Below are 26,963 nucleotides of genomic sequence, written 5' to 3'. Positions count from 1 at the left end.
CTTGCTGTAGCTTATTTGATAGTTGCTTATTTATTTTGGGGGGTTTTCTCTTTCTCTTAGATACTTTATACTTTTTCAGTCAAGTAGTTTTCAGTTTATGTATTTATAATACAGAAAGATATTTTGCAGTTTTGCTTATAGTTATTAAATAATAAATTGGCTTTTCTGTGCTTTTTTTCAAATACAGTTGCAAAGATTTAATCACAGTTGCAATTTTTAAAGAATCAGGATTATATTTAAAATTTTTGAAAACATCAGTATATATAAAACTGAATGGAATAGAAATATTATGTAGTTTTTCCTAATTATGTATCTGTGCATGTCGCAGTATTCAAGCATATTCTCCTAGAGATTCTGCTAGTAACTTTATTTCAATAATTCAACTTTATTTTAAGGATTTTAAAATACTTTAAGTAACACAATATTCTATGATGCTTGGAGTATAATATCCTAACATGCCTAAAGAATTAAATACTATATGATGGATAGAAATCTTTTAGAATGCACAAATTATTAAGTAAATTATGAGAACAGTTATGTGACAAATGGGAACATTACTATAGAGCACCTCCTTTTTTTACCATATTAATTACACACCATTTAGCTTCCTAATGTTATGTTTACCTAGCAATTAGTTAGGCTCACAAATCATCATTAATAAATATTTAAAGAAAGCAAGACCCACTTTCCTTAGCTCTACAGAACAGAAGTTTAGATGACAAAAGAGCATTTCATCATACAATAAAAAAATAAAAGTTTGATAATAACGTGCAAGTCAGTGTCCCTCTTTCATTTGTGAGGATGATTGTAACCTTGTATCGTGGAGCATGACGGCTTTTTATCCCTTCGGTTTATTTGATTACTTTGCTTGAGAAAATCTATTTGCATTGGGACTCACCTATTCATGTTTTAAGGTCATCTGCTATGTGTTTAAAATTTCTTTTCTAAATTTGGACTCAAAAAGACAGGAGGTTTAGTGCCTAGAGTACTACGTTTCTTGGTTATTTGGAATTGTTGGTGTATGAAGAATTGATTTGGAAGCTAAAGGGTAGTTTTTTCCCCTGCCCCTTAAATAGATGTGTCTCGTAAGTCTTGTATTATTGGTTTCATGGTACAAAACTATGTCCAAATTGACAGAATTGTTTGAGAATCAGGTACAGTTGGTTGAAACAGAATTGGATATCTGGTATTTATTTTCTACTAACTGTTTATTTATAAGCAGAAATAGCCAAGTTAACCATTCATCATTATTTCATTCATTCAAAAACAATTACTAAATTTCTCTTATGTGCCAGGCGCATAATCACCTCCAATACGAATTTACAGGTTGACAGCGTTCTTTTTCTTTTTTGCCCCTTGTGGTAAGGTTTCTGAAATTTTTAAACTTGTGTACTTGAATAGAATAAAATGTACTTACTGACATATAATACCTTTTGTTTTTAGTAATTGAGGCTTGAGAGTGAGTATCATTTCTAGTCCATTAATTAGAGAATGGATTCATCTTGCAGTAATTCAACTGTAGATGTTCTGTTCATTTACTAAGATATAATTCTCCGTGTGGATATGGTTTAAAGTCTTCCAGGGCACTCCTGTGAATGCTCTACTTATATTTAGCACTTTGCAAAGAAGTATCATTACATGTTACCCTGGTAACTTGAAAGCACTTATTTCATCTCCAAAAAGTGAGTCGTTTTAACTAAGACAGAAGGTAACTCAGGAAAGAAACAGACCTATTATTGCTACTATTTTATAATTGAATTTAAAAAATAACAGATGCCACTTAGAGACTGAAATTGCTGAAGCAATCTTCACTGAACATACAGACTCAATAAAGAATTGGGCTAATTCTAGAGGATGACTCCAAATTTGAGCAAACAGTAATTTTTAGTTTCTGTCGTCATATACTGAGCTTTTCTGTTGAATGCTGGAGTATTTGTTCAAGTCGGTAGATTTTGCATTTTTAATCTTCCTTAGAACTGTGGTGAATAATGGCCCCTGGCAGGAGATAATGAAATTTTCTTAATTTATATTTTCAAGCAGAAGCCTCATTGAAAATGGCATCCTATGGCCTGGAGACATAGCCCTTGTGCAGGTTTCAGGGGAGATGCAATGCTAATGTAGTGCCATAGAGACGACGAATGACGGGACAGTGAAGTAATTTAAGGAAGAAAAGAGAATGTGCCAAAGCTTTATTGTAGCATATCTAATGATCTGCTGAAGATTCCCAATGGTTTTTGGAGCACGACTGGAGAAACTAGTGTTATCTTGCCAAAACAGAAGCCCCTGCTTAATCAGCAGAACAAGAGTATTGATTAAAACACCTCTCACAATAGATTACGCATGGAATCTCATCTCCATACTTTGCACTTGGTAAAGTGTAATAATGAGCATAAGATAATCAAAAGAAGAGTAAAAGCAATTTGTTAGGCATTGTACAATGCAAGATTAGATTTGGAAAGGAAACAAATTTGCATGAGTAGTTCAGCCTGTTTTTAAAGCTGTACACAGGAAATCCTCTGCACAGTCTAAGAGCTACTCTGGAAGAATAAAAACGTTCTGTCCCTTTAAGGTTTGCAAATCTATGTCCATCTTATATAGGGAGTACTTATTGTTATTACTGATATTTTTGTTGTTGGTAATTCATATTTACTGAGGGATTGTGTAAAGAATTTGCCTGTATTATCCCATTTAACCTAATGACAAACTTGTGAAGAATTATGTTTTACAGATGAGAAAGCTAAGGCTGAGGGGTGTAATACATTGCTTCTGGACTCACAATTAAGTGAGCAGCTGAGCTGGAACTCAAATCCCAAATCTTTCTGATTCTAAAGCCTCTGCTTTTTAAGCACTAATCTCAATTAGCAAATGATTTTGCTTCTGAACAGAGTCAAACCATATGCTGTATTGTTGATTTTTATACAATTTATTCTCAGATTATAATAAGTAATGTGCTCATTGTGCCTTCTTTCATTTACAGCTTTAAAAGATTAAGGAAAAGCAACATATTAATAGTTTGCATTATTATTATTTCATTAGTGATGAAGTGCTACTGTCCCCAAAATAGAAGATAATATTTCTTCAAAATTCTGCTGTTAATCTGTACAAGGCAATTTCTAGGTAATTTCCATATACTAGTATGTAAATTATTGATAATACACATTTATAAAATGCCTTTTCATCAGTTACATGTTTTTCTTGGCAACATTTATCTTAATTTCAAAAAATATTGTGAATAGCTTAAAAGTTAATATTGAAGCCTGAGAACATTGATTACATCTGGAAGATAAAATATACTGTTTTTAGTACTCTTAACTTTCTACCATCTGCTAATTGTGATAGTTAAGAGATTCATTAGATATTCCTTAAAAGTATTTTTCTCCTACATATTTTGCACAAACCTGGACAATATCACTGACTTCAAAAATATTACACTCTAAATTTTGCTAATAAGTAAATATATTGGTATTCTCCTGTGCATAAGAAGTAAATTAACAAGCTATTAATCTCCAAAATTGTGCAGTCTTATTTTCTTCAACTTTTGAGATATACAATTGGCTTCATTTCTAAATAGAATTTTTCCCGTTTAGAGGAGAAAGACTTATAGGAATGAGTTTTAAAATAATTTTAAAAATTCAGGTTTTTTTGCTCCATTTACATAAAGCAGCTTTATGGCCTATAAAACAGGATTTAGGATTTCCTTTGTTGTGGTTGATGGGTTTTATGATTAAAATATAAGTTTTATGAATATTTATGTCAGAAATAATACTTTTATTCTAGTGTTTGAACTTGATAATTTTACAAAGCATTTACTATTGGATTTATTTTAGTTAATGTATGGAATTCTCAGGATAAGTGTTGTATTATATGTATATTTTAGATTAGTAAGAAAATTAGAGGAAGAAATCTTTAATTTGATAGTCAGAAAGTTGCAACCTAAAATAATGTATAGAAATAATATATAGGTGATATTATTTGGTAGTGCTTTTAACCCAGTGATATGAAATAATGGTTAGCCTTTGGTCTATACGTGCCAACTTTTGGGAATGTGGTTAGAATATTAAAAATGATTAATGTTTAGAATTTGAGACAGGGTGCTTATGTACTTTTACATTTATTTCCTAGGTGGTCTTAAATCGTATACTATACCCCAGAAACTGCTTAGCTGTTATTTGCAAGAGCTGCTTTATGCCTCTGGAGTTCTCTCTAAAAATAATTATATATTACATTAATTGTCTTCCCGTAGTTGTGCCACTTTATTAAAATTTATCTGAATAAATAAATCAAAGATTGAATATAGAAAAATTTGCAGTGATTACCGTGCATCTTCTTTGTGGTTATTTTTAATGACATCCTTCTTCTAGGGAACATAGTATATTTTCACAGAATGTCAAAAATTTTATTTCCAGATTTATTTAGTGTTATAAATTTTCATTAGCTAGCTAGCAAATATTTCGGAAAAGGATATACTTTCTCTCTGTTGTTAAAAATGGGCTTACATGCGATGCATACATGTACTTAGAAATTGTACTTATTTAGATCCCCTGTGTTCAGAATTTATAAATAACTAGCCTACTTGCTCAAAATTAGAGCAACTAAAACCCTTGATTCTTATGATTAAAATTAGCAAGAGAAGACATGTTAACATTGTAAACTCTTATTATGTGTCTGCTGCAAAAATCATGCTCATCGCTTAATGAGTTTCTATTTCACTTGTATTGGCATTGAGATTTATGGAGGAAAAAAGCAGGCGTTTCTTTGCTAAAGTATGTAAACCTGTCTTGTTTTAATCCAGTGGTTGTCCTGCATCAGAATCACCTGCAGAGAGAGGTCAACCACAGATTGTTGGTACTCACCTCCGGAGTTTCTGAGACTGTTGCTCTTGCTTGGGGTGTGAGAATGCATTTCTAACCAGTTCCCAGTTGATGCTGGTGCTGCCGGTCTGAGGACCACTTTTTGAGAACCAGTGCTTTAACTTTCCTAACTCATCTCTGCAAATACAAAATAAAATGAGATTATTTAGAAGTTGAAGTGTTTAAAATATATCTAGTATCCATTTTCTTTTTGATGAACAGTAATTAATTAATTGAACTTGTATTTCCTTCAAGTTGTAATCAAAGGTCCACCTATTTAAAAAACAATTTCTCTTCTGTGTTCTCATTCATCTCAATTTTTATGTTTAACATCTAAAAAAGTGTAGATTTTTAACATAATGAATCTGTGTAGTATTACCAAAATATACTGATAATTTAATTGTTAATACAACCATGACTTTACTGATAAAGAAATCTTTTTCTGTGGGGGAAGAGGGAGAAAAATCATGCCAGGAACATTGCCCGGGGCTGAGAATACAAACAACTGAATACCTTTCCTTTCTTGGCTTAGTTGTGCCTTTTCATTTTCATTAGAATGCAAACTTGAAGCAGAACAGTTGGTGGGAATTTACTTTGCTTCTGTGGCTAATTGCTTTCTATTTCCCTAACTTCTTAAATGATAGCAGTTTATGGTTTTAGAATCTTACCAACAGTGTATCCGTTAAAGAATTTTCAGATTTTTCTTAGTACTAACAGCTCACACTGGTATTTTTTTTCCCCTGTGTCCCCACGCTTAATTGTATTTGGAAACTTAAAGCTACTTGCTTCGTTCATAAAGGAATGTACATAGTCTGAATTTTTATTTTCATCATTTAGTCCTCTAAAAACTTAGGTTTTCTTTTCCATGAATCAAGATACTGGTGTGCAAATCGGATAGTCTTAGACTTTTGCGTTCCTCTTGCTGACCCTTTCCTGTTAGCCCCTGAAGTCCTTTTTTTCTCAAGATTAATTTCTTGCACTTTTGATATATAAAAGTGAACATTTGTGACATCTTGGGAGGCCGTGAATTCTAGAAATCTGTGTAATTTTATTTATAGCAACTCCATTAAATCTCCTTACCTTCAGTTTTACTTAAGAATAGAACCCTAGAATTATCACTTTTTGCTGTCTTAAAGTGAATGCTGTGTACAATGTGATTATTAAAAGGAATAAAAATTATGTAGTTGATATAAATTGTGTAATTGCTTTGACATTTGTTTGAATTGTAATTGTGGTCCGATGACTAATATAAAGTTCAGAATAAGAGTAAATATGAGCAATTACTTTTCATTGTACGGTGTTGGTCTTTTAAACAATATGAATGCTTATCCCTTGTATTCTTCTTACAAACATGCTGTGACATTGAAAAATAGGGAATAAAAGATATTTTAAATCCCATATTAAAATCATATATATTCATTTGATCTTCTAGTGGGAAAAAAATTGGATAATCTTCAGTGTATTCTTAATTTTTGAAAAATGATACATGAATTCCCAAATCCTTTGAGCTACATCCTTCTCCACGTTGGTTCAAGGTTCGTCATGTTCCTGGTCCATTTGGACCTTGAGCGCTATCCCCTGTCTCTCCCACCTCTTTCTGGTTTGGTGGTACGAGAGGAGGCTACAGTGGGGAGGGGAGGGTGATGAACTATGTGAAAAGTTTACTCACGAGTGGAATTGTTATTTTATGGGATTTCTATCATGAATATATTTCAGATTTATTTAAAAACCATTTACTACATGGCAGAGTTTTGTTGGGTGGCTGTCAAATCTGTACCTAAGGGAATATTATAGAAGGGATATCTAACTCACAGGAGTTTTGATTTCTTTGTTTCTGAAAGATGTGAGAGTGAAATAAAGGGGGGATCCTTGTAGGTATGCATAAATGCAAGGAAGGAAATAAAAGAACTTTAGTTTCTGGTGGGGATTTTTTGGTGAGGAAGATTGCCCCGAGCTAACATGTGTCGCCCTTCCTCCTCTTTTTGGTTGAGGAAGATTGTTGCTGAGCTACCATCTCTGCCAGTCTTCCTCTATTTTGTATGCGGGACACTGCCGCAGCATGGCTTGCTGAGCGGTTTGTAGGTCCATGCCCGGGATCTGAACCTGTGAACCGTGGGCCACCAAAGTGGAACATTTGAACTTAACCACTGTGCCACCAGGCCGGCCCCAGAACTTTAGTTTTTGATGGAGACCAGGTTAGTCACTGAGAATTCCTGGGAGATCAAGGAACTAAAAAAAATCAATGAACTCTCGTGTTGCTATAAAATTTAAGAAAGAAGAAAGTGAAACATTAGTTGAAACATTAGACATTGACCTATTGAGAAATCTTAAATCCATCTGCTGTTTAAAATTTTAGGATATAAAATTGGTTCTGTGATTCATGTAAAAATAATTCATTTACACTAAACAGAAAAACATCAGCAGATTTCTTCAAATGATTGTACCAATTTAAGAGAAAGAATAATGAGAATAAAAAATGATGTTGCTTTGGAATGTAACGCTGCACCAGTTACCTTATCCATGCTCTTGAAAATTATTTTCTGTGGTATGTTTTTAAAAAAATGGGGAATACAGTATTATAGATTAATCATGATGAAACACCATTAGTATTTGCACAAGCAATATTAGTTATAATTTATTTAATATGTAAGACTTTTGCTTGAAGTTCATTATATTATACCTTGACCTATAAAATTTACCTGTTAGATCCTGTAGAAGTTTTCAGGTCTTGTTGCTCTTCGAGCAAGACTCAACCTGGTTTCAGTCGAAATGGCTCCAAAAGTGCATGCCTTACTATACCTCCGCCTCTCTAACACAATTCTCCTCCCACTGTCCTTTAGACAGTTGTGCTAAAAACAGGGCTGCTTTTTCATTCATTTGCCGTTTTATAGTCTAGTTATTTTCTGCACTATAGAGTGTCTGGTATTCAAATTGTTAAATAAATTTTGTTATAATGCTCTTGTTCTGCTTGCTTTGCCTTCTTAATTTATATACCATCAGAAAATATAATGAAAACCTTGCAAACGTTACATTCCATGGATTGTAGTCAAGTGAAATTACAGGGAAATAGTTCTTGCCTTTACAAAGCTTATAAAAAGATCATGTGGACTATCCATAGGACTTAAATAGATATCATCTTGCCTAGAATTCTGACTTAATTCTAATAATCCTGATAAATTAATGACAATATAAAAATAAGAAAATACTTCCGATAGTAATAAATAGGACATTCTAGGCATCGTGGTAGTGACATTCTTTTTAACGTTGTATTTCAGAGATTACTAATTTAGAAGAATGAAGGTTCACAATCATACCATATTGATAGTATAAGCATGTCAATCTATGAAAATAGTAAGAGTAACAACAGTGCTTAGACACTGAATGTGTCCTGGGCACTGTGCTAAATGCTTGGAATGTGTTCTATCATTTATCAGGCCATAGCATGGCAGGTGCAGTCTACTAGCTTGATATCTGGTATTCAAGAATATAGAAAGTGCCTGTGGGGCTGGCCCCGTGGCTGAGTGGTTAAGTTTGCACGCTCTGCTTCGGAGGCCTGGAGTTCACCAGTTCAGATCCTGGGCGGGGACCTAAGCACTGCTTGCCATGCCGTGGAGGGATGCCACATAGAAAAACTAGAATGACTTACAACTAGGATATACAACTGTGTACTGGGGCTTTGGGGAGGGAGGAAAAAAAAAAGAAAGTGCCTGTGATAGAAAATGTAACACAAAACTGTATTTAGAGGATAAATTTAAAAAGCTTGCTCCTTTATTTTAATATGTTGTCAAAACTTACAAGCTAATCAATTTATGACTCCATGTCTCTCTTCAGTTGTAGCACCGTTTTATTTTTCATAATTTTAATTTTTAAATATGGCGAGTATCCTGGTAATTTGTTTGTTTCACTACATATTGAGTATGTCAAAAATTCCAGTTAAAATGTATGGTAGAATAATAGAGAACTGTTAGCTATTTTCTTTTCACTTCAAGTTAAAATTTAGCGTGACCCATGATGCAGAAATATTACAGCATAAAGAAAATAGGACTTTTGTATCTCTTTATTTAATCATGTAGAGTGACCTAATACCAGTTGAACTTTTTGATTTTTGGTACTAGTTGCTTGAAGAAAAAACGAATCAATTCTCTATTATATTTCTTTAGTAAAGATAAATTATTATGTTACATAAATGTGATTTGTTTTGTTTTCCAGGTGCAACAATCGAACACAGTGTATAGTAGTTACTGGGTCAGATGTATTTCCTGATCCATGTCCTGGAACATACAAATATCTTGAAGTCCAGTATGAATGTGTCCCTTACAGTAAGTATGAAGTTTGTATTCTTCGCTTTCTCCAGCATTCCTCGTCGATACTGAAAGACTACACATGTGAAAGAAGCATATGTTTATGGCCTACAAAACCATTATGCATGCAGAGCACTAACAGACTCAGGCCTCAAATTAGCTTCATGAAGTGTGGAAGGAAGCCATAGTGTGATGCTGGCCAAGTGTCTGTCTGTGTTCTTAAGTGTTTGGCTTTTAAGGCTAGTGTTTTTCCAGAAAACAAACTTGAATTAGCTATTCAATAGGGCAGATAGAAATCTGTACTTTTGCCCAATACCAGTTGCTGACAAATTGGTTTGGCTCACAGTTTTCTAAAGAAGAAATTGACTTCGTTTTTAATTGTGAGCTGCTTGAATGGCTACCTGCTGTTGTGGTAACTTCAGTGCCTCGTAAAAGCTGCCATTGCAGTAACCGAGGCAAAGGCTGCCTTTTTTGTTCCCTTGTCTTTAAGGGAGAATTTCTTTACCAGGTTCAGCGATGAAACCTTAACACTAAATAAAATAGACATAACAAAACCTTACACATATTCCTATTTTTAATTTGGCACAATATCCATTTTTAGTAAGATCCTATAGGGGGGTATTTAAAATTCAGTTGGAAATTTCATAAGTAGGCTTCAGCTAATGCTTTAATTCTGGGTGGTTTTCCTCCTAATCTCAGAATTCATAGTTCTAAATTGTAGTCTATACTTTCAAGAGAAAAAAACAACATCTTAGACGACTGATTTTCATAAGCTAGTTTGTTTGATAGTTTTTGTCTTCTTTACTTTTTAAATTAGAAAAAAAAAAAGTGTCACATCACCTTCATTCACAGGGATTTGAATTAGAAGTTCTTTAGTGGCAATTTTCTAGATTGGAGATAGTTTTTGTGTACTTCCCTCCTAAAAAAAACTGGATTCAAACTAAATAATGAAATTGCTTTTTCTAGAACCTCAAAAACTAGATCTCTAGTTCTAATAAATTCATATGTCCTAACTATCAATTCTCATAGATGTATAATGCATTCTCACACATCCTGTGAAGGTGCTGTCTCTGTCTTCTCTGCCCACAGTTTTGATAAATTGGCTTTTTGTGGTGTATCAGTTAAAGGCCAAACACAGATTATCTTTTCTTTTCATCCCTGCTCTGTGTTCCTGTGTTCCTGTGAAATGGATGCTTTTTATGTTTTCAGTATTTTCTATACCATCTGTAGGATCGGAAGCCTACTGAGTGCACTGATCTTTATATCATTTCTCCTGTGTGTAGTGTTGGTGGCTTACGTAATCATTCTCCTGTGCCACTAGAGGAACATTGTATTCTTTTGAGCTAACCAAAATTTTGTTCCGTAAAGGCACTTTCACTTGAATTTAGCGTGGTTTCTGTCCTCAAATTAGAAAAGGAATACAGCATCCATTCCCAGACAGTGGAGTCAGTCAGAGCGGCCAAGAATTGTGTCTTTCTGGAGCCAGTTCCTGTCACCTAGTCTGTAGACCAAGAACAGTGTTAAGCAAATATTATTTTCAGACTCTTAAGTTATTTCTTGTGCTGTTTAAGAAAGGAAAATGTGGATATCTTCTGGAACATCTAACTTTCAAAATTTTACTTTTTCAGTTCTCCAGAAGTATTGTACATTGTGCACTAAACTTGCAAATAGCTATACTCAGAGAAGTATTTGTTCTTTTTAGTTTTTATCCTTAAAAAAAAAAAGCAGTAATTAATTTGCTGTTACCTTTCTAGATGTTTGCACGAGGCAGAAATAAGTCTATGGCTTTTTTTGTTAACTATTTCTTGCTAAAGAATAGAAGTAATTATAATACCTGTATACTGTACAGTAGTGACACACTATAAATTGCATGTTTTTTGCTAGTATTAGCATTTCAAGCAAAGGATCATTTTAGATTGTTTGATCTTCTGTAGGTTGTATACTTCCTTATCTCTTTCCCTCTCCTTCTGTTTCTTTAAGCTTCTGTCTGTTATGTCCATTTCGTCCACTTGCTTTTATTTTAAGCCTCTGGCTTTCACTTTCCCCTTGTTTTAATAGTGTTTTTGTACTTTGTAACATTTGCATACCCCCTTTACACTGTATACTTGGATAAAAATCATCACCATCAGATAACATTTATGTGTTATCTGATAGTGTGTTTCTCTTACCACTTGGCTTTATGCCAGTTTCAATCCTGAGCAAATTCTCCAAGGGCTTATGAATCCCAAATGGTTTCCTCCCATTTAAAAAACATTTCAGAAATTTTCCATGATTTCTGAAAATTTTATGATAAATTTACTCAACAGACTCTACTAGAAATGCTGTTGTCTGTTTCCCTTTGTATAGACAGGCACATGTATTATATGTGACATTTATACTTGCCAGGTAATGTCTTTGTCAAAAATGTATGTCACAGGGCATCCCTTTGTCATTAACAGAAGTGTTAGTCATTGAATGTGTATGTGTGTTTAAAGAAGTCATAAGGATCTTGTAGAATAAAGGAGAATGATCAAATTGCAATTTCATATCCTACAGGCAGGATTTGGATTTGATTTTTCTACCCTCTTGTTTCAAATTATCATTTAATTATAAAAATTATACCATAATTTTAGCTACAACTTTTATTTGATGAGAAAAATAACCATTACTATTGATTAAATTATTGTTAATAAATAAACATGAGATTATTCAAAATGAAATAGTGTGTCACTTCTGGTACAGAATACGTAGACTTTAGTCTGTTTGGGTCGATTAATTGTCTTGCATATCCACGTAGTCCTCCCCTGATGTTAGTGGTTCATGTTTTTATGTTTGTTCTATAGAATGGTAGATGTATTATTATGAATTAATTCACACATTCTCTTAAGACAAGTTGCAGTACATATTTGGCATGTGATGAAGAATGCTAATTTTATTAATTTTATCGTATTTTCTATATTCTTCTGAGTGGATAGAATTTTGGCTTATTTGACAGACATCTATCCTTTGGGTTTTCATAAAAATCATAATGTAAGGACTTTTGTTTTAAACATCCATATGTTATGTGATACATCAGTCCTCAAAGGTTTTGTGAAATCACTTTTATTGTTACATTTGGTTATTACTTCTCAGTTTTCATCAGAATTATAAGGTATATACAATTTATACTTACTTTATTTTCTTTAATATAAGTGATAGCAGTTAAATCACAAATGAACAAAAACTTCCCTCTTGAAAATTTTGCTCAGTAACTGCACTGTCATTTTAGTGTATCAAATAATAAAACCCAGTCATTTTCAATTAATAGAAAGCAAAATATACTTTCTTCATCCTTTATTGAACTTGTTTTAAGTTCTGTTTTAAATATGTAACATTTTTAAATGTATTATTCCCATCCTTTACATTTAATTTATTTCAGTAAAATCGTCCTTTTAAAAAAAGAAAAGAATATAGCTGTATATAAATATAGTCTGAGCAGTCACGACACTAATGATTTCTCTTATCCTCATTTTCCCACCACGCCCTTCCGTTATTGATTCCAAGCAGGTATAATATTGCTGTTCACTGAGGAGTAATTTTAGGACTAGTGGTTTTTTCAAAGTGAATTGTTACATGTCAGTAGCACTGAATTTCTTTTTACCGGATGTAGTCAGAGTTACACACTGTAGAGCAAGTATGTTTCCTGAAAGTGGTTCAATAGCCCACATTGGATGGGGGAGGTGGGGTCTTACTGCGAAAGGTTATATGCTATTCCGGTGTCAAGAATATTTGTGTGGTATGCTTCTCCCTAAGGTAATTCAAGAGGTCAGTATTTAATCTTGATGAATTGTTGTAATTTTTAAAAATTAATCAAGCTAAGACATCTTAATGAAATGTGCAACTACAGTATCTTTGAGTAATCAGTTTGGAGGTACGATATTAGCCCACTCTAATGCATTTTAGTAAGAGAAGAGGGAGAATCACAGAAATGAATCTGGTCATTTGATGAAATTCAGGCAACATACTTCAAAGCTTACATACAATGTAAACTAGTATTTTATGGTTTATAATCATTAGAATACTTATTTACCAGCAAGAATTTTATATAGCGCACTTCCTAACTGCATAATCCATTTCTTTCAACTTCTTGGAGGGAAGGTTTTTTTCTCATGTAACTCTACTAATCAGGTTTGTTTTATGAAAGCATTTACCTTTTATGGGGTCTGTGGAGTCAAGGTACTTGCTTTGAATGCTCTGTATGATTGTCATTGCATGCTTAGCTTGCTTTCTGTGTAAATTGATGATGGTAAACAATGTCATAATAAGCTAACCATAATTCTTTCTTCCTTTTTCTCCTTGCCTACTGTGCTTGCTTTTTCCTTGTATGTATTTTGCTTACTTTTTTTTAATAGACTTAGTATTACAAGTTTGAGATATGTGATATAGAGAATTTAATAAGAATTTTATAGTATAAAGTATATATATAAACCTAAATAATTAAATTTAGTAATTCTTAGTGGGGAAGAAAGGGCACAATCTTACCTCATCTTTCAAAATCTCTATTGAGATGTGGGGAGATTTATGTATTCCTGAAAAGGAGGCATTGTTTTTATGGTTAAGAAGGATTTTTCTAGAAATAAAAAATAATAGAAAAACAGTCGAAACGTGTACTGAGATGCATAATTATATATTTCTTCTTACAATAAATATCTTTGAAGAAATGTTAGAATGTAACCACATCAGTATTCAGTAAATTTGACCTAAGATCCAACATTGAGTTGCCGTTTTTATAAATATATTTTCCTGTTGTGATGCTTACCTAATTTTAGGCAATTTAATAATGAGTTCACATGATGAAATAAATGGGGATGATACACCTGTGCATGCATTTGTGTCTATAGCATGCATATGATAAAGTAAAACTTGATAAGAATGCTGAGTGACTTTGGAAAGGCAAGAGTATGTATACCATGCATTAGTGAAGAGTTTCATTATTTATTCAGGTGCACTAAGTGAAGCAACATGCCAACATATTTGTATTGTCTCCTTAATCTACTAAAATGATTGATCCATGTTCTTTTATGTAACTTTAGAATCTTTCTCCTGCTAGGTTTTCTCCTGTTATGTGTTTCTCTTTATCCAAAGTAGTGCAGCTCTTATTCTTCCTATATTTAGCGTCTATTACGAATTCAGTCTTAGACTAATAGTCAATTTATTTTAATCTTTTTTCTTTTTTCCTTGCACTTTTTTTTATTTTTCTTCCGATGCTTAAAATAGAAGTGGAGCAAAAAGGTAAATAACGTATACAGTCTGAACCCCAGCTCCCTGTTATGTGCCTTATGGATGTTACCTCCTCCCTTCCCTCCCCCCACAACACTCCTGACATTAAAATAATCAGCAGGATCTCATAAATGCACCTCATAAAGAAGTCAACTGTTTACAATGAAATTATATGACTGCTAAATCTGGTGATGGGGAAAAAATTCTGAAGTCGCCGAGGGGGAGCTGTCCTTTGTTTCTTTTTCACCCTTTATCTCTTTTTCTGACACCCTTGGATATTTTATTATTAAAGTGTCATCTTGCCTGGCTTCCAGAACCCTCTCCATAGCATGCCATGGTTACAGGGTCTCCTGGTCGTTTCATCACTGCTTTCCTCGTATTTACTTTTCTCTGTTCCTAATCACATTTTCCGAATATTTCCGTTCCTTCAACTGAAGCACCTTTATTTTCAGTCTAACTTCTGTAAAAGTTCTATAGAAGCCTACACATTGGGTTTTTTGTTTTATTTGCTTTGTTTTGGTGTTTTGCTTTTGGGAGCTTAGAAGTGAGCCAGGGGAGGAAAGGTACAAAGTTTGGACTAAAATACTTTGTACACTGTTATGCACAAACCTCAAAATTTTAGTGCATAAATTACTAAATTATAAGGTAAAAAAACATAACAAAAAGGTAAATTGCCAGCTCAATTATGAATGATCTTAAACTTAGGTTTGTATTTGTGAAAGTAAACCCCGGCCACTTTGTATGCTGGTACATTGATTGTGGTAACTTGAGGAAAGAAAGGGGTAGTACTTGTATTAAGTATAAATTTTGGTAAAATTGAATGTTAATTAAACGAATTTTTCTCTTTTGACTTATGATTATTAAATCTTGTGTTTGCCTATGTAATTGTTTTTAACTAGCCTTAATTCTTGTCTTTTCTCTGTAACTGTTAGTTTTTGTGTGCCCTGGGACACTGAAAGCAATTGTGGACTCTCCATGTATATATGAAGCTGAACAAAAGGCAGGTGCTTGGTGCAAGGACCCTCTTCAGGCTGCAGATAAAATTTATTTCATGCCCTGGACTCCCTATCGTACTGATACTTTAATAGAATATGCTTCGTTAGAAGATTTCCAAAACAGTCGCCAAACAACGACATATAAACTTCCAAATCGAGTAGATGGTACTGGATTTGTGGTATATGATGGTGCTGTCTTCTTTAACAAAGAAAGAACAAGGAATATTGTAAAATTTGACTTGAGGACTAGAATTAAGAGTGGAGAGGCCATAATTAACTATGCCAACTATCATGATACCTCACCATATAGATGGGGAGGAAAGACTGATATCGACCTAGCAGTTGATGAAAACGGCTTATGGGTCATTTATGCCACGGAACAGAACAATGGAATGATAGTTATTAGCCAGCTGAATCCATACACTCTTCGATTTGAAGCAACGTGGGAGACTGTCTATGACAAACGTGCTGCCTCAAATGCTTTTATGATCTGCGGAGTCCTCTATGTGGTCAGGTCAGTTTATCAAGACAATGAGAGTGAAACAGGCAAGAATGCAATTGATTACATTTACAATACCCGATTAAACCGAGGAGAATATGTAGATGTCCCCTTTCCCAACCAGTACCAGTATATTGCTGCAGTGGATTACAATCCTAGAGATAACCAACTCTACGTGTGGAACAATAACTTCATTTTACGATATTCTCTGGAGTTTGGTCCACCTGATCCTGCCCAAGGTAAGAATGTTTCCTTGCTAATGCTTATGTCTTTTGTGAACAGCTTACTTTTGAAAGACTTGGCGTCCTTTTGCTGATTATTTTCTTCATTGTTTCACAGCTAAAGCTTAAATGATAACGTTGTGGCATTTCATGTTGTCACAAAATGTGTGCATTTTAGCCTTATTTTGGTCCAATTTTCTTTTTCTGAATTTCTTCACTTAAATGTTGACTTCAAAAAAGTGTAGCATCATTGGTCAGTTTAGTTTTTCACTGCTAAAAATACAAGACCAACTCACAAACCTGTTAGCTTTCTTTTTGTTCTTTTCCTCCCTGACTTCTAAATTGACTACCCTCTATGTGCAGACCTTTTAACTCCTTGGCGCCAGTGGTTAAGGCAAATGTGTGTGAGGAGGCCCCAGGAGAATTGCTGGGCTTGATGTACAATGCCAGGCGTCAGTGTTCTGGAGTTTTGGCATCTGCTCTCGGGTTGGAGAGGGAGTCATGCAACATCTTCCTAGATCATCATGTAAAATTACGCATTTTTGTTTCCTGATAAATTAGTGATGGTTTTAAGTAAATATTTCTGTGACTTTAACTGTCACGTATGGACTAAGCATTAAATGATCCCAAGTGATGATTTATGAAGAGGGGTCTGCTAGGATTTTTGATTTATGTTCTCTTTAGGTTTCTTTATGGAAGATCATTATTTTAGAAAGTAATGCTAAATCTTTGGAAAAATATTTTAGTTAATCAAGTGAATTCAATTCTGTGGGAAACAATTTTTGAGAGTAAATTAAATGAATATTTGATTAAAACAAGATTACTTCATCCTTATGGTAAAAGAGTAACCTATTAATATATTATTATAGAGCTTGCACTAATTATATGTATTTTCTGTTTGAACAATAACATTTGTGTTTTAAAGATCTGAATTAATGTTTCCATTTACTGAGTTAATTGGAGTTTTCAAATTACTGAGTTACTTCAAAATTTTAGGAAGCAGAAAGTTCTTTAAAATAATTGAATCAATCTCTTCAACAAGGTGGAAAAGAAATTAATAATTTTTTTCTTCTGTTAAAGCAATACACATCCACACACTTAGACATGATTACGTATACCCACACATGTTTTAAGATATACTGTTACTGAAAATTCTAAATATTGTCATAAGGCCGGGACCTTAAAAGCAGAACTCACACCCTTTTGTAGTTGAATTTCTAATTTGAGTCATTATAGAATACCAAAATAAGTGATTTTTGTTCATAAAATAAGAGCAATAATGACATACCAACTTAACGCGAGGCCCCTTTTTCTCTAATTCATGGATGGCTAGAATTTTTTGGCTTAAAATTACACCAGAAATGTCCCATTGTTAAATTTTCAACAATTAAATCTTCTAGGGTATAAAAATCTTTATGGATAGTATCTTAGAATCATTTATTTTTAAATTTAGACTTATCTTTTTTCTCATGAGCTCATCAATCTGGAATGTTTCTTGTTATCTCACTTGTTTTCCTAAAAACTAGTACCATCCTTTTCCTTTATCCTATAGGTTTGTCAAAGGCAAACTTCAGGAAATGATAGATTTTGATGTTGTAATGATCCCTGTGTTAACCTTTTTTTGTAACCTGTTTTACCCTTACAGCTGTTATGCATTTGTCTTGGGTGTCAGTAAATCTCTTCCCCTCTGTTAGAAAAAAAAAGGAAAATACTTTTAGAAATGCAAATTCATAATCAAACAAAACGTGAAGTGTTATGAATAAAGTTGCGTACAGATTCAATTCAAAAAGGATCATTGCCCCATCTACTTGTCACAAAGTACCTTCGCTGACAGGATGAATAATAATGTCATTTTCCACATGTGGCTTATATTCTAGTAAATAATTTGATCCGTTTCAGATGAAAAAGTCTTTGATAATTTAGATGCTTTTTGGAAAAAGCAGTTACCAGCTTTGAAAATGAGAAACTTAGACATATTTGATAACTGTATTCCTACAACTGTATTTTGTTATCCAAAATAGTTAGCCATTCTTAAATATGCCCAGAAAGTGAAAATTCATATTGACCCTTATTAAACCCTTAGTGGTAAAAAGTTTTATATGACCTAAATTTCTCTTGCTGCTTGTTTGAACCGTATTTTCTTATTCTCTCTCTCCTTGTAATTTATCTTCCTAGGCTTTTAAAGACTCCTGTCTCTCTTGTCCAAGATGTGTGTTGTTATCTATGTGCGTGTAGATGGGGCCTTGTAGAACTATTCTAGCCCATCAATTTAGGTCAAACCAATAAGCCACTGTCAGCTTTCCAGAAGCAAGATCCGAGAAACTGATACAATAGAGCAATCAGAGAAATCAGGTCTTTGCCTGTCATAAGACAGTGATTGACTGGTTTGGCTGAAATTCACAAAGTCTTAGGTACTGGATTTGTTACCATATTTGAGGCCTAGGTGTACATTGTGCTGTAAAATTATCCATTTCTTTCATTTTTTATTGTGGACTGTTTCCTATGTGTATTAGCTTCAATACTTTTCCCATTTATAAATCCAAACCTTTTTATTCCTTAACAGGGCAAGCATGTTATTTTTTTTGCCCTGATCATAGTTTTCAAATACATCTTTTTTTCTTTGAATTCTTAACTTTATGTGATCTCTGCATAGTTAATCTGCTCCATTCCCCTAACCTAGATCTGTTTTTCCTTTCACCTTCTCCCTGTGTAGAGTGAGCTTGGGAAAAACCTTTTCAGTCGTATTTTAACTCTTTCCTATTTCTTAATCTGAATTATGTTATGTTTGCTTAATCTGTCTACAGATTTAGTATCCCAGATATGTCGGAAAAACATTGTCTTGGGTTTTGACAGTTCCTAAATATGTGTCTTACAGTAATTACGAAGTATGACATTTCAATAATGGGAGAGAAAATTTTTATCAAGAGAGCTAGTTAAGTTTATTTATTTAGGAAGTGTTTAGCTTGGAATACATATTTATTGAAACATCTTTCCATTGGTAATGAATGCTTGATAAAAGATGATCATTGGTTTTAGACATTGAATAAAGGTAAATTTAGTGAATACACGTTTTTGCCTTACCAAGCTGCAGACTTACTCTAACTTATGTTCCTTCAGTGAACAGTAGCTGAGTTCTTTGACCCGGGTGAGGGGAATACTACCCCTAGCATAAATGGATATTGTCTTTAACTCTTTTCATGCAGGAAAAAGCTGGTAATAAATAGCAAGTTCTTAGTAAATGCTACCATAGTAAATTGAACCATTCTGTATGTGTTTGTCAAAAATCTTTATGAGTACCCATTAAATATGTTTATTAGCATTTTATTAGCACTGTTTCTAGGTCTTTGTACTCAAATGATAAATGGTAGGCAGAATACTAAATGAGTTAATCTGGATGTTTAATATGGCATCCTGATAACGCTGGGATAGAGCTCTATAAAATAGGGTTTGATTTGAGATACAATTCTTGTGAGTTGCTGAGTTTTCTATTACCATTTATAGGGTATTCTTGAGTTTTAAACCTTTTGCCACATAAGTTTCATTATGAAATTTTTTATTATTTATTGCTCCTGTATTTTATGTTATCTTCCCAAATCTTTTCTTCTTTTAGAGATTTTCACAGAACACAGTGTCAGTTAAATACTCCAAAAAAGGAGTATATTGCTTTGTGGGAAGGCATATTCCAGAGTCTCTGAAAATCTTTTATCTAGAAAAATAAGATCATAACATTTAAGAGTATGGATAAATGACCTTGAACACATTGCTTAACTTTCTCCATGGCTCAGTTTCCTCCTCTGTAAAAGGAAGATAATCATAGTGTCTACTTCATGGGGTGTGGTAAGGATTAAATAGGATGATCCGATGATCCATGAATGGTGATTAGCATAGCATCTGCTACATAAATGCTGATGAGTAAGTGTAAGCTTTTATCATTAGCAGATGCCCTGTTGGAACTTGTCTTTACTTATAGAAAGAAACATTAATTTTTAGAAATACCCCTGTATTTCTACCTTCAACGTTAGAAAAAAATTACTTTTCTTGAAGTTGCTAAACTTCAGCCTTGCAAAATCCCAGAAATTCTCGTTGTCCTGCAAAAGGGTTTAATTTTGCCTCTTAAAGTTTGCTTCCGTGTTTATTGTTATGATAGCCCTGTATTTCATTGATTTACCTTTGAAGAATGTGTTGATTCCCTTTAAACTTCTTTTGATGAACAAAAGGTGAAAGAAAACCTATGGAAGTATATTGTCAAAACACATGGAAATAGGCTATAGAATGTCGCATGAAATTTTGTGCATTTAGTAGATGTCATTTTATTCCCTACTATGACTCTTTACTGATGCTTAGCTAACAGATCACTAGCTGTAGTATTGTTAATACATATTTCAGTGATTAAATATGTACTAATTAGTACAGCGTTGAGAGATCTGTAAGATGCTGCAGCGCTCAACCGTTTTGCTCTGCCCTTTGCTCTGCTCGCTCCGATTCCCCACTCCCCTTTAAGATTTGATTCAGCGGCGTCGTTTGACACTTCTGCAAAAGATTGTGATGCTTTTGACAAATGTTAATTGAGAAAGCACTGAAAGCTTGGCTGCATTGTAATCAAAAGAAAATTACAGAGGTTTAACAAGATGTCAGGCAAGTGCTTTACAGAAAAAGACAGACAGGTTTGAATAGGTTTCTGCAGCAGCTGGCTGGGCATGATGTTTGACTAATGTACACAGGCATCTCTCATATGGTCAATAAATTCTGCCCTGGAAATAAAACACATGCTTAGGAAGTTTCTCTTGAGATACCAGGAAAAAAAGTTTAGAAAGTGTGTGGTGCGCTTATTGATAACAAGAAGTTTGTTACTACTAAAAACTAGAAACAAGTGCACACTGCTTTTTTTGATAAACTTAGCATATTTTGTCAGTAGTGTCAGAATTATTTAAACAACTATGGGCCAGAACTTGAAATAGTAAACATATTAGTGATAATGTGAACTTGTTTTCTAGTAAGTTTCAATGTTCTGGTTTGTTTCTTATGTGCAGAGAAGGCATAAAATAAGTTAATGTTTTTATGTTACTTGAAAACAATAGTTATTTTAACTTGCTATACTTGAATGGTTTAAATTTAAGGCATCATACGTGTAAGGTTTTAAGAGCCAGTAACCTCTAAATGTTGATAAACTTTAGTGTGATCACCTAACAGATTTTAAATGATAGCGTTAAAGTTTTACTGACAGAATTTTTGTTGTTTAAACTAGTTAAATGGTAATTAATGAAAGAAACATTAAGCTCCATTATTTTTTTAACCTAGTGGATTTAACAGTTTGAAAGTAATGTTGGAAGTCAAAAATAACCTTTTAAAAAATTTCTTTTTATGTTTCCGCCTTTAAATGTGTAACTGTTGTTCCTTTTATACTCTCTCTTAAGTGTCAGGCAGCTGTGTAGGGTTGGTTTCGAATTATGCATGATTTGATCTAACCTGTTATCTTGGTAAGAGGTTGAATTGTAACCTCTGACCGGAACTAGTTGCTTTTTCATACCTGCGTTTTCAAAAGTAAAGATGCCGCAGGAAGCCTCAGATGTTTTCTTACTAAAACAGCATAAGCATGCCAAGCTTATCTTCTGTTTGGATCTAATCAGGCATGCTAAAAAATCTCTCAAGCAAGAATGGCTGCTGGGTGGAAAGATGTCACAGTATTTATTTTCCTGCAAGATGTAGAGTGGGTGACTTTAAATTTTCTATTGTTCTAATTATATATAATTGTCAGACTTTTGTTGATACTTTGAATTTCCTTGTTTATAGAGTATGGGTTTATGTAAGAGAAGAATTTTTCTAAACTATTTAGCGTTGACATAATGTATTTGGTATGTACATTGAAACTTTATGTAAAACTGTCCTTCATTTCCTGTTAGATGATATTTGATGAAATTATACCTGAACTATATTATCAAGTATTTAATTGAGAAGTAAACCTAACACAGTTAGAGGCACACAGCAACATCTGTAGTAAAGCCTAGACTTCCATCGCTTAGCCAACAAAATGAATAAATTGGGATAAATGAAGAGATTTACTCTTCCTCCCAGCCTACTGATGTTCTCAGGAATTCTTATTGTGTTGGATTTGGGGTGGTTGGACGGTAGGGGTTTTGTGTGCGTGTGCACACATTCATGTGTGTGCCTGTGTGTGAGTGCAAGTGTGTGTTGGAGATTAACATGCTCATCTTTTTTCCATAGTGCCTACCACAGCTGTGACAATAACTTCTTCAGCTGAGCTGTTCAAAACCACAGTATCAACCACAAGCACTACTTCACAGAAAGGCCCCATGAGCACAACTGTAGCTGCATCACAGGAAGGAAGCAAAGGGACAAAACCACCTCCAGCAGTTTCTACAACCAAAATTCCTCCTGTAACAAATATTTTTCCCCTGCCAGAGAGATTCTGCGAAGCATTAGACGCGAAGGGGATAAGGTGGCCTCAGACACAAAGGGGAATGATGGTTGAAAGACCGTGTCCCAAGGGAACAAGAGGTATTTCCTGTAAAATACCATACGTACATTTTCGCGTTGAGTCAGTAGGTTCTGAATTACACTGAAGTGATTTTATTTGGGGAAAGACAGAGATTTACAATAGCTCACTTTGTTATTATTTTTGTTACTTTTTTCCTATAGTACCTGTAGACAAAGGTTTTTAAACTGTAAAAGTCATTTAAGATCAGGCACTGAGTTACTTCTCCCTCCTAAAGACTTCGGTCAGGCCCGAGATTTTTGCCTGTAGACTCTATGAGGCTTCCTTACAGCTGTCTTTCTCATCACAAGTATCATTTTGGATGAGTCCCAAGAAAATCAAGGGCTTTTTGTTTGTTTGCTGTAAATGTCTGTTATTTCTATGCTGACTTTATATTTACTGTTTATAATGCACATTACACCCGACTTTTTGTCAGTTATTGTCAACCACTTCCATTAGTGTTTATTCAAAATTTAACAAGCAGAGTAGGATCATCATTGCTCTTTTCCCGAATGCATGCAGAAAAATGGTTTCAATTTCACTGTTGTTTTCTACATCTGTTGTAGGAACTGCCTCGTATCTCTGCATGGTTTCCACTGGAACATGGAACCCTAAGGGCCCCGATCTTAGCAACTGTACCTCACACTGGGTGAATCAGCTGGCTCAGAAGGTTGGTTGGAACCTTTGAATATGATGCACGTTTGTGATTAGGGGCTTTGACGTCTAACATAAATAATTTAGCTTTGTATGTTAAAACCAGCTTCAATGCTCTTTGTTCAGTATGAAAGTAAAACATTATGCATAGTTTTGTCTGAAAACTATTTATTCAAAGTCACATATGTTTTGGGGCATTCTGTTTTCTGTGTTAAGCTTTTTACTGAGTACATACTTGCTTAATTTCATTCATATTTAGTTTGTTCTCTTTCTTTTGATGTTTGTAAGACAAATAGTACCTTGGCCTAATAAATCAAATATCATTAAGTTTGCAACTGAAGCCACAGAATGCAAGCAGATGTTTATATCGCAGATGATTATGGTAGAATAAGTAAAAATGACTTTAAAAGGCATTGTAACTTTAGTATTACATTGTAATGCAGTGACATTTTAGTCTCTCCTTCTCCATCCACCTCTCTGAAACGCAAGCAGTAGATAATAACCTTCAGTATCATACTGATTACATTCCAGTTTAAATTTTTGGATCATTGGAATAAATAAGTAAGATTTTTAAATAGCAGTTTAAAATGGTTGCAGTAAAATGAGAGCTGTCTGAAAAATTTTAAAAAGGATTTCTGGTTTTCCTTTTCCCTTTTGTTTCTTTTAAATGTCTGGTTAAGAATTTCTTTTGTGTGTTGAGGATTTAAGAACCTTTAATCATCTGAAATGAAGAGAAAGTTATTGTTCTCAATTAGTTGCAGATTTTGACGTATTTGCAAATATTTTTTTCACCACAACAAAGATACTAGGAGAAGAAACAAGAAGCCACAAACAGAACAAGAAATCTTACAGAGATAATGTAAATTGCCATTTCAGATCAGAAGTGGAGAAAATGCTGCTAGCCTTGCCAATGAACTGGCTAAACATACCAAAGGGCCGGTATTTGCTGGGGATGTGAGTTCTTCTGTGAGATTGATGGAGCAGTTGGTGGACATTCTAGATGCACAGCTGCAGGAACTGAAACCTAGTGAAAAGGATTCAGCTGGACGGAGTTATAACAAGGTAGGTAGAAATTTTCTGTGATTTTTCAATTAGACATTTTGTATGGCAGCTCTTGATTCTTCCAGCAGTTGACTGCCAAACCTCTGGCCCCCTTGACATACACTTAGAAACAAAATTTCTAATTTGGTTCATTTCGTAAGAAAGAATTACAGTTGAGAAAGGAGCAACGTGGCAAAAAAAAAAAAAAAATTAATTACTTGAAGGAGATCTTAGTTGGTGCCAAACTTCATCAGCCTGATTGTGGTCAGGACTCTCGCTTTAGAAGGCATCGTCTGCACTTGGAGAGATGTGTTAACAACTCATAAACTTTGTTTGCTAACACATTCAACTCTTATGGTTGCAGCAGAATTGTAATGCACATAGGAATATTAGCCACTGAAATACTGTTTTCAATGCAGGTTTGGAGGAAGGTCAAGTTTCCCTCTCTAGGAGTATGGCGTATTAATGCTATTAATTTTTCCTATTATGACAAAAATTTGGTAATTATTTTAACCATACTATAAAATAAGTATTTATATGAAATTGATTTGTGGCTAATATGGTTTCATAGGGTTAAAAATAGTCTTTGTTTTTTCTTTTAACCACATATTTTGTCTCTAGTTTTATCAAGATACTTTGGATTAGTATGCTCAGTAAAATATAGCTAAAAACCATAAATACACAATTTTGGCAGTCAGTGTCGACTCACAAAAATCCAGAGGACTACCATGCATAATAAACTTAGAGCTCAGGAACATGAAGTTTTGAGGATTTTTTTCCTTCCTCATTTTCAACAGATAAAATCTAACCTCTGATTTTCTTTTCTTTTACTAAAAAGCTCCAAAAACGAGAGAAGACATGCAGGGCTTACCTTAAGGTATCTCTCCTGTGCTGTCACCCTGCTTTCTCCCTCCTTCAGCTACCTGCCACGCTCTGTCATCTTGCTGCATGATCCAATGTATTTCAGTCTTTGATAATTATATAATGTGCCCCATATCAGCTGTACAAATGTTGGCTTTTCACAGGTATATTAATCTCAGAATAAGCAAATCATTTATTTTTATAATTTTTGCTGGTTTTTTTTCTATTCATCCAAACGTACAAGAATTTTAATGAAATATCCTCTGAATTGGAAAATAATCTATAGTCTTTGGTTCCTGTTGTCATCTCTGTGGATTACAAAACAACCTGAGTAAAACAGCTATGATATACTCTTGGCAGTTTATCATATCAAAGACTGTACAGTCATGATGTATGTGCATGAAACAGCCCCTGCTTTCTTATTTCTGTGGTGTCTTCTTAAAACAGGCTTTGTCCTGAAATTTTTAGGAGTCATTTCTAGACTCAGGTTGATACGTTACTATGGGTTGGGTTACTAGAAATGAAATATACATAATATGACAGTGCTATCAATGTATGTTCTATATTGGTTTTTATCAGGTTGATAGGAACAGAAAGCCACTCTTTGGCTCAGAATCCTTGTCCACTCCAGCCAGTTTTCCTTCGTGGTAATCCAAGTAGTGGGAAACACGGAGGGGCTGACAGAGGAATTACGCCATGCTAGTTCTGTGTGATGGATCAAAATAATAATACTAGATTGCATTTTGTTGTATTCTGTGAATTTTAGAATTTCCTTTCAGGGGGATAGTTATTTTCTAACCTTAGTCATCTGGGGACCATATCCCTAGTAAGTCAATCTAGGCCATTTAGGTATAACGACAAAACAAAAGAACTTTGTAGTTTTGTAGAATCAAGGTTATTCAAAAGCCGTGACATCACCAATTTTGGTTGGCAAGGTCTAGAAAAAAAGAATGGCATTCTCACTAGAGAGTAACATATGTTGTTGGACCTGAGAACTTGACAAGAAAAGGTGGTGAGAAAGTGAGTTCTTAGGTGGTAATATTCTGAAAGTCCTTTTTAGCCTGTTTAATAGGGGCAAAGAAATAACTGCTGAAGTGTACAGAATTTGTCATACTGGAATTTTCACTTCGCCTTTCAGGTATTAGTTAATGTGTGAAATGTAATAATTGGTATGTTGCCCAGGACATACATCTCAGTGGGAAAAAATAGCTTTTTTTCTTTGGCAGGGAGAGGCTACTTTAGGAGTATGATTAGGCTAATGATCATTTTGATTCTCCTAGAAAAGTACAAATGGTAATAAATAAGGAGTGTTTCAAATTAATAAAAGCATGCCGTCAGTGAATTATGTGTATACATAGTAAATTTCAGCATGACCTTAATTTCTGACCAGTGTCATTTTCAGTATGTCTCAAATGAGCTTCTCTGTTCAGATAAGACTAATAAAACTCCTTAAATTACAAATCAGAAGCTGACTTACACTATGCAAATGAAGTGCGTTCCCGCTTTGTGACAGGATTCATTTGTAACTGAGATTAGAGGCTCTGGTCTGTATTTCTTGATGACTAATGAATCTGGCCTCAACAGACCAATTTCTGTTCCACTCTAGTTAATGGCTGCAGCAGCGTCAGTGTGAGCATTTTGACTATTCTGTCTCCCATTAGAGAGAGAAAAAGGACTTGAACACCACTTGGAAGTATCTTCCACCTGCCAGGAAGATCGTGGTGGCTCACATGGCAGACAGAAGGAGGATATTAAGATGGATTAAGCTAATTAATCTTACTCTGACAGTAGTCTCAAACAACTTTTCCTC

At 34.1% G+C, this 26,963-nt stretch overlaps 1 protein-coding gene across 50 annotated transcripts in view; it reads left to right on the top strand.

The window, feature by feature from the left end:
- The window catches only part of ADGRL2 (adhesion G protein-coupled receptor L2), a 594,788-nt gene that overhangs the window by 530,459 nt on the left and 37,366 nt on the right, over nucleotides 1-26,963 (top strand). For 33 of the 50 annotated variants that reach the window (XM_070592496.1, XM_070592478.1, XM_070592481.1 and 30 more), the window contains 6 exons: nucleotides 9,060-9,169; nucleotides 15,322-16,122; nucleotides 22,327-22,620; nucleotides 23,164-23,267; nucleotides 24,128-24,313; nucleotides 25,131-25,169. In XM_070592496.1, coding sequence (XP_070448597.1) covers nucleotides 9,060-9,169; nucleotides 15,322-16,122; nucleotides 22,327-22,620; nucleotides 23,164-23,267; nucleotides 24,128-24,313; nucleotides 25,131-25,169 — 1,534 coding nt within the window. The remainder of the gene's footprint in view (nucleotides 1-9,059; nucleotides 9,170-15,321; nucleotides 16,123-22,326; nucleotides 22,621-23,163; nucleotides 23,268-24,127; nucleotides 24,314-25,130; nucleotides 25,170-26,963) is intronic. The other 17 variants (XM_070592502.1, XM_070592504.1, XM_008519100.2 and 14 more) reach the window with 1 other exon arrangement.

This window comes from Equus przewalskii, chromosome 24, assembly GCF_037783145.1.
Source record: "Equus przewalskii isolate Varuska chromosome 24, EquPr2, whole genome shotgun sequence".
Taxonomy (NCBI): domain Eukaryota; kingdom Metazoa; phylum Chordata; class Mammalia; order Perissodactyla; family Equidae; genus Equus; species Equus przewalskii.
Note: the sequence above shows the minus strand (reverse complement) of the source record. Positions and strands in the feature narration are given on the sequence as shown.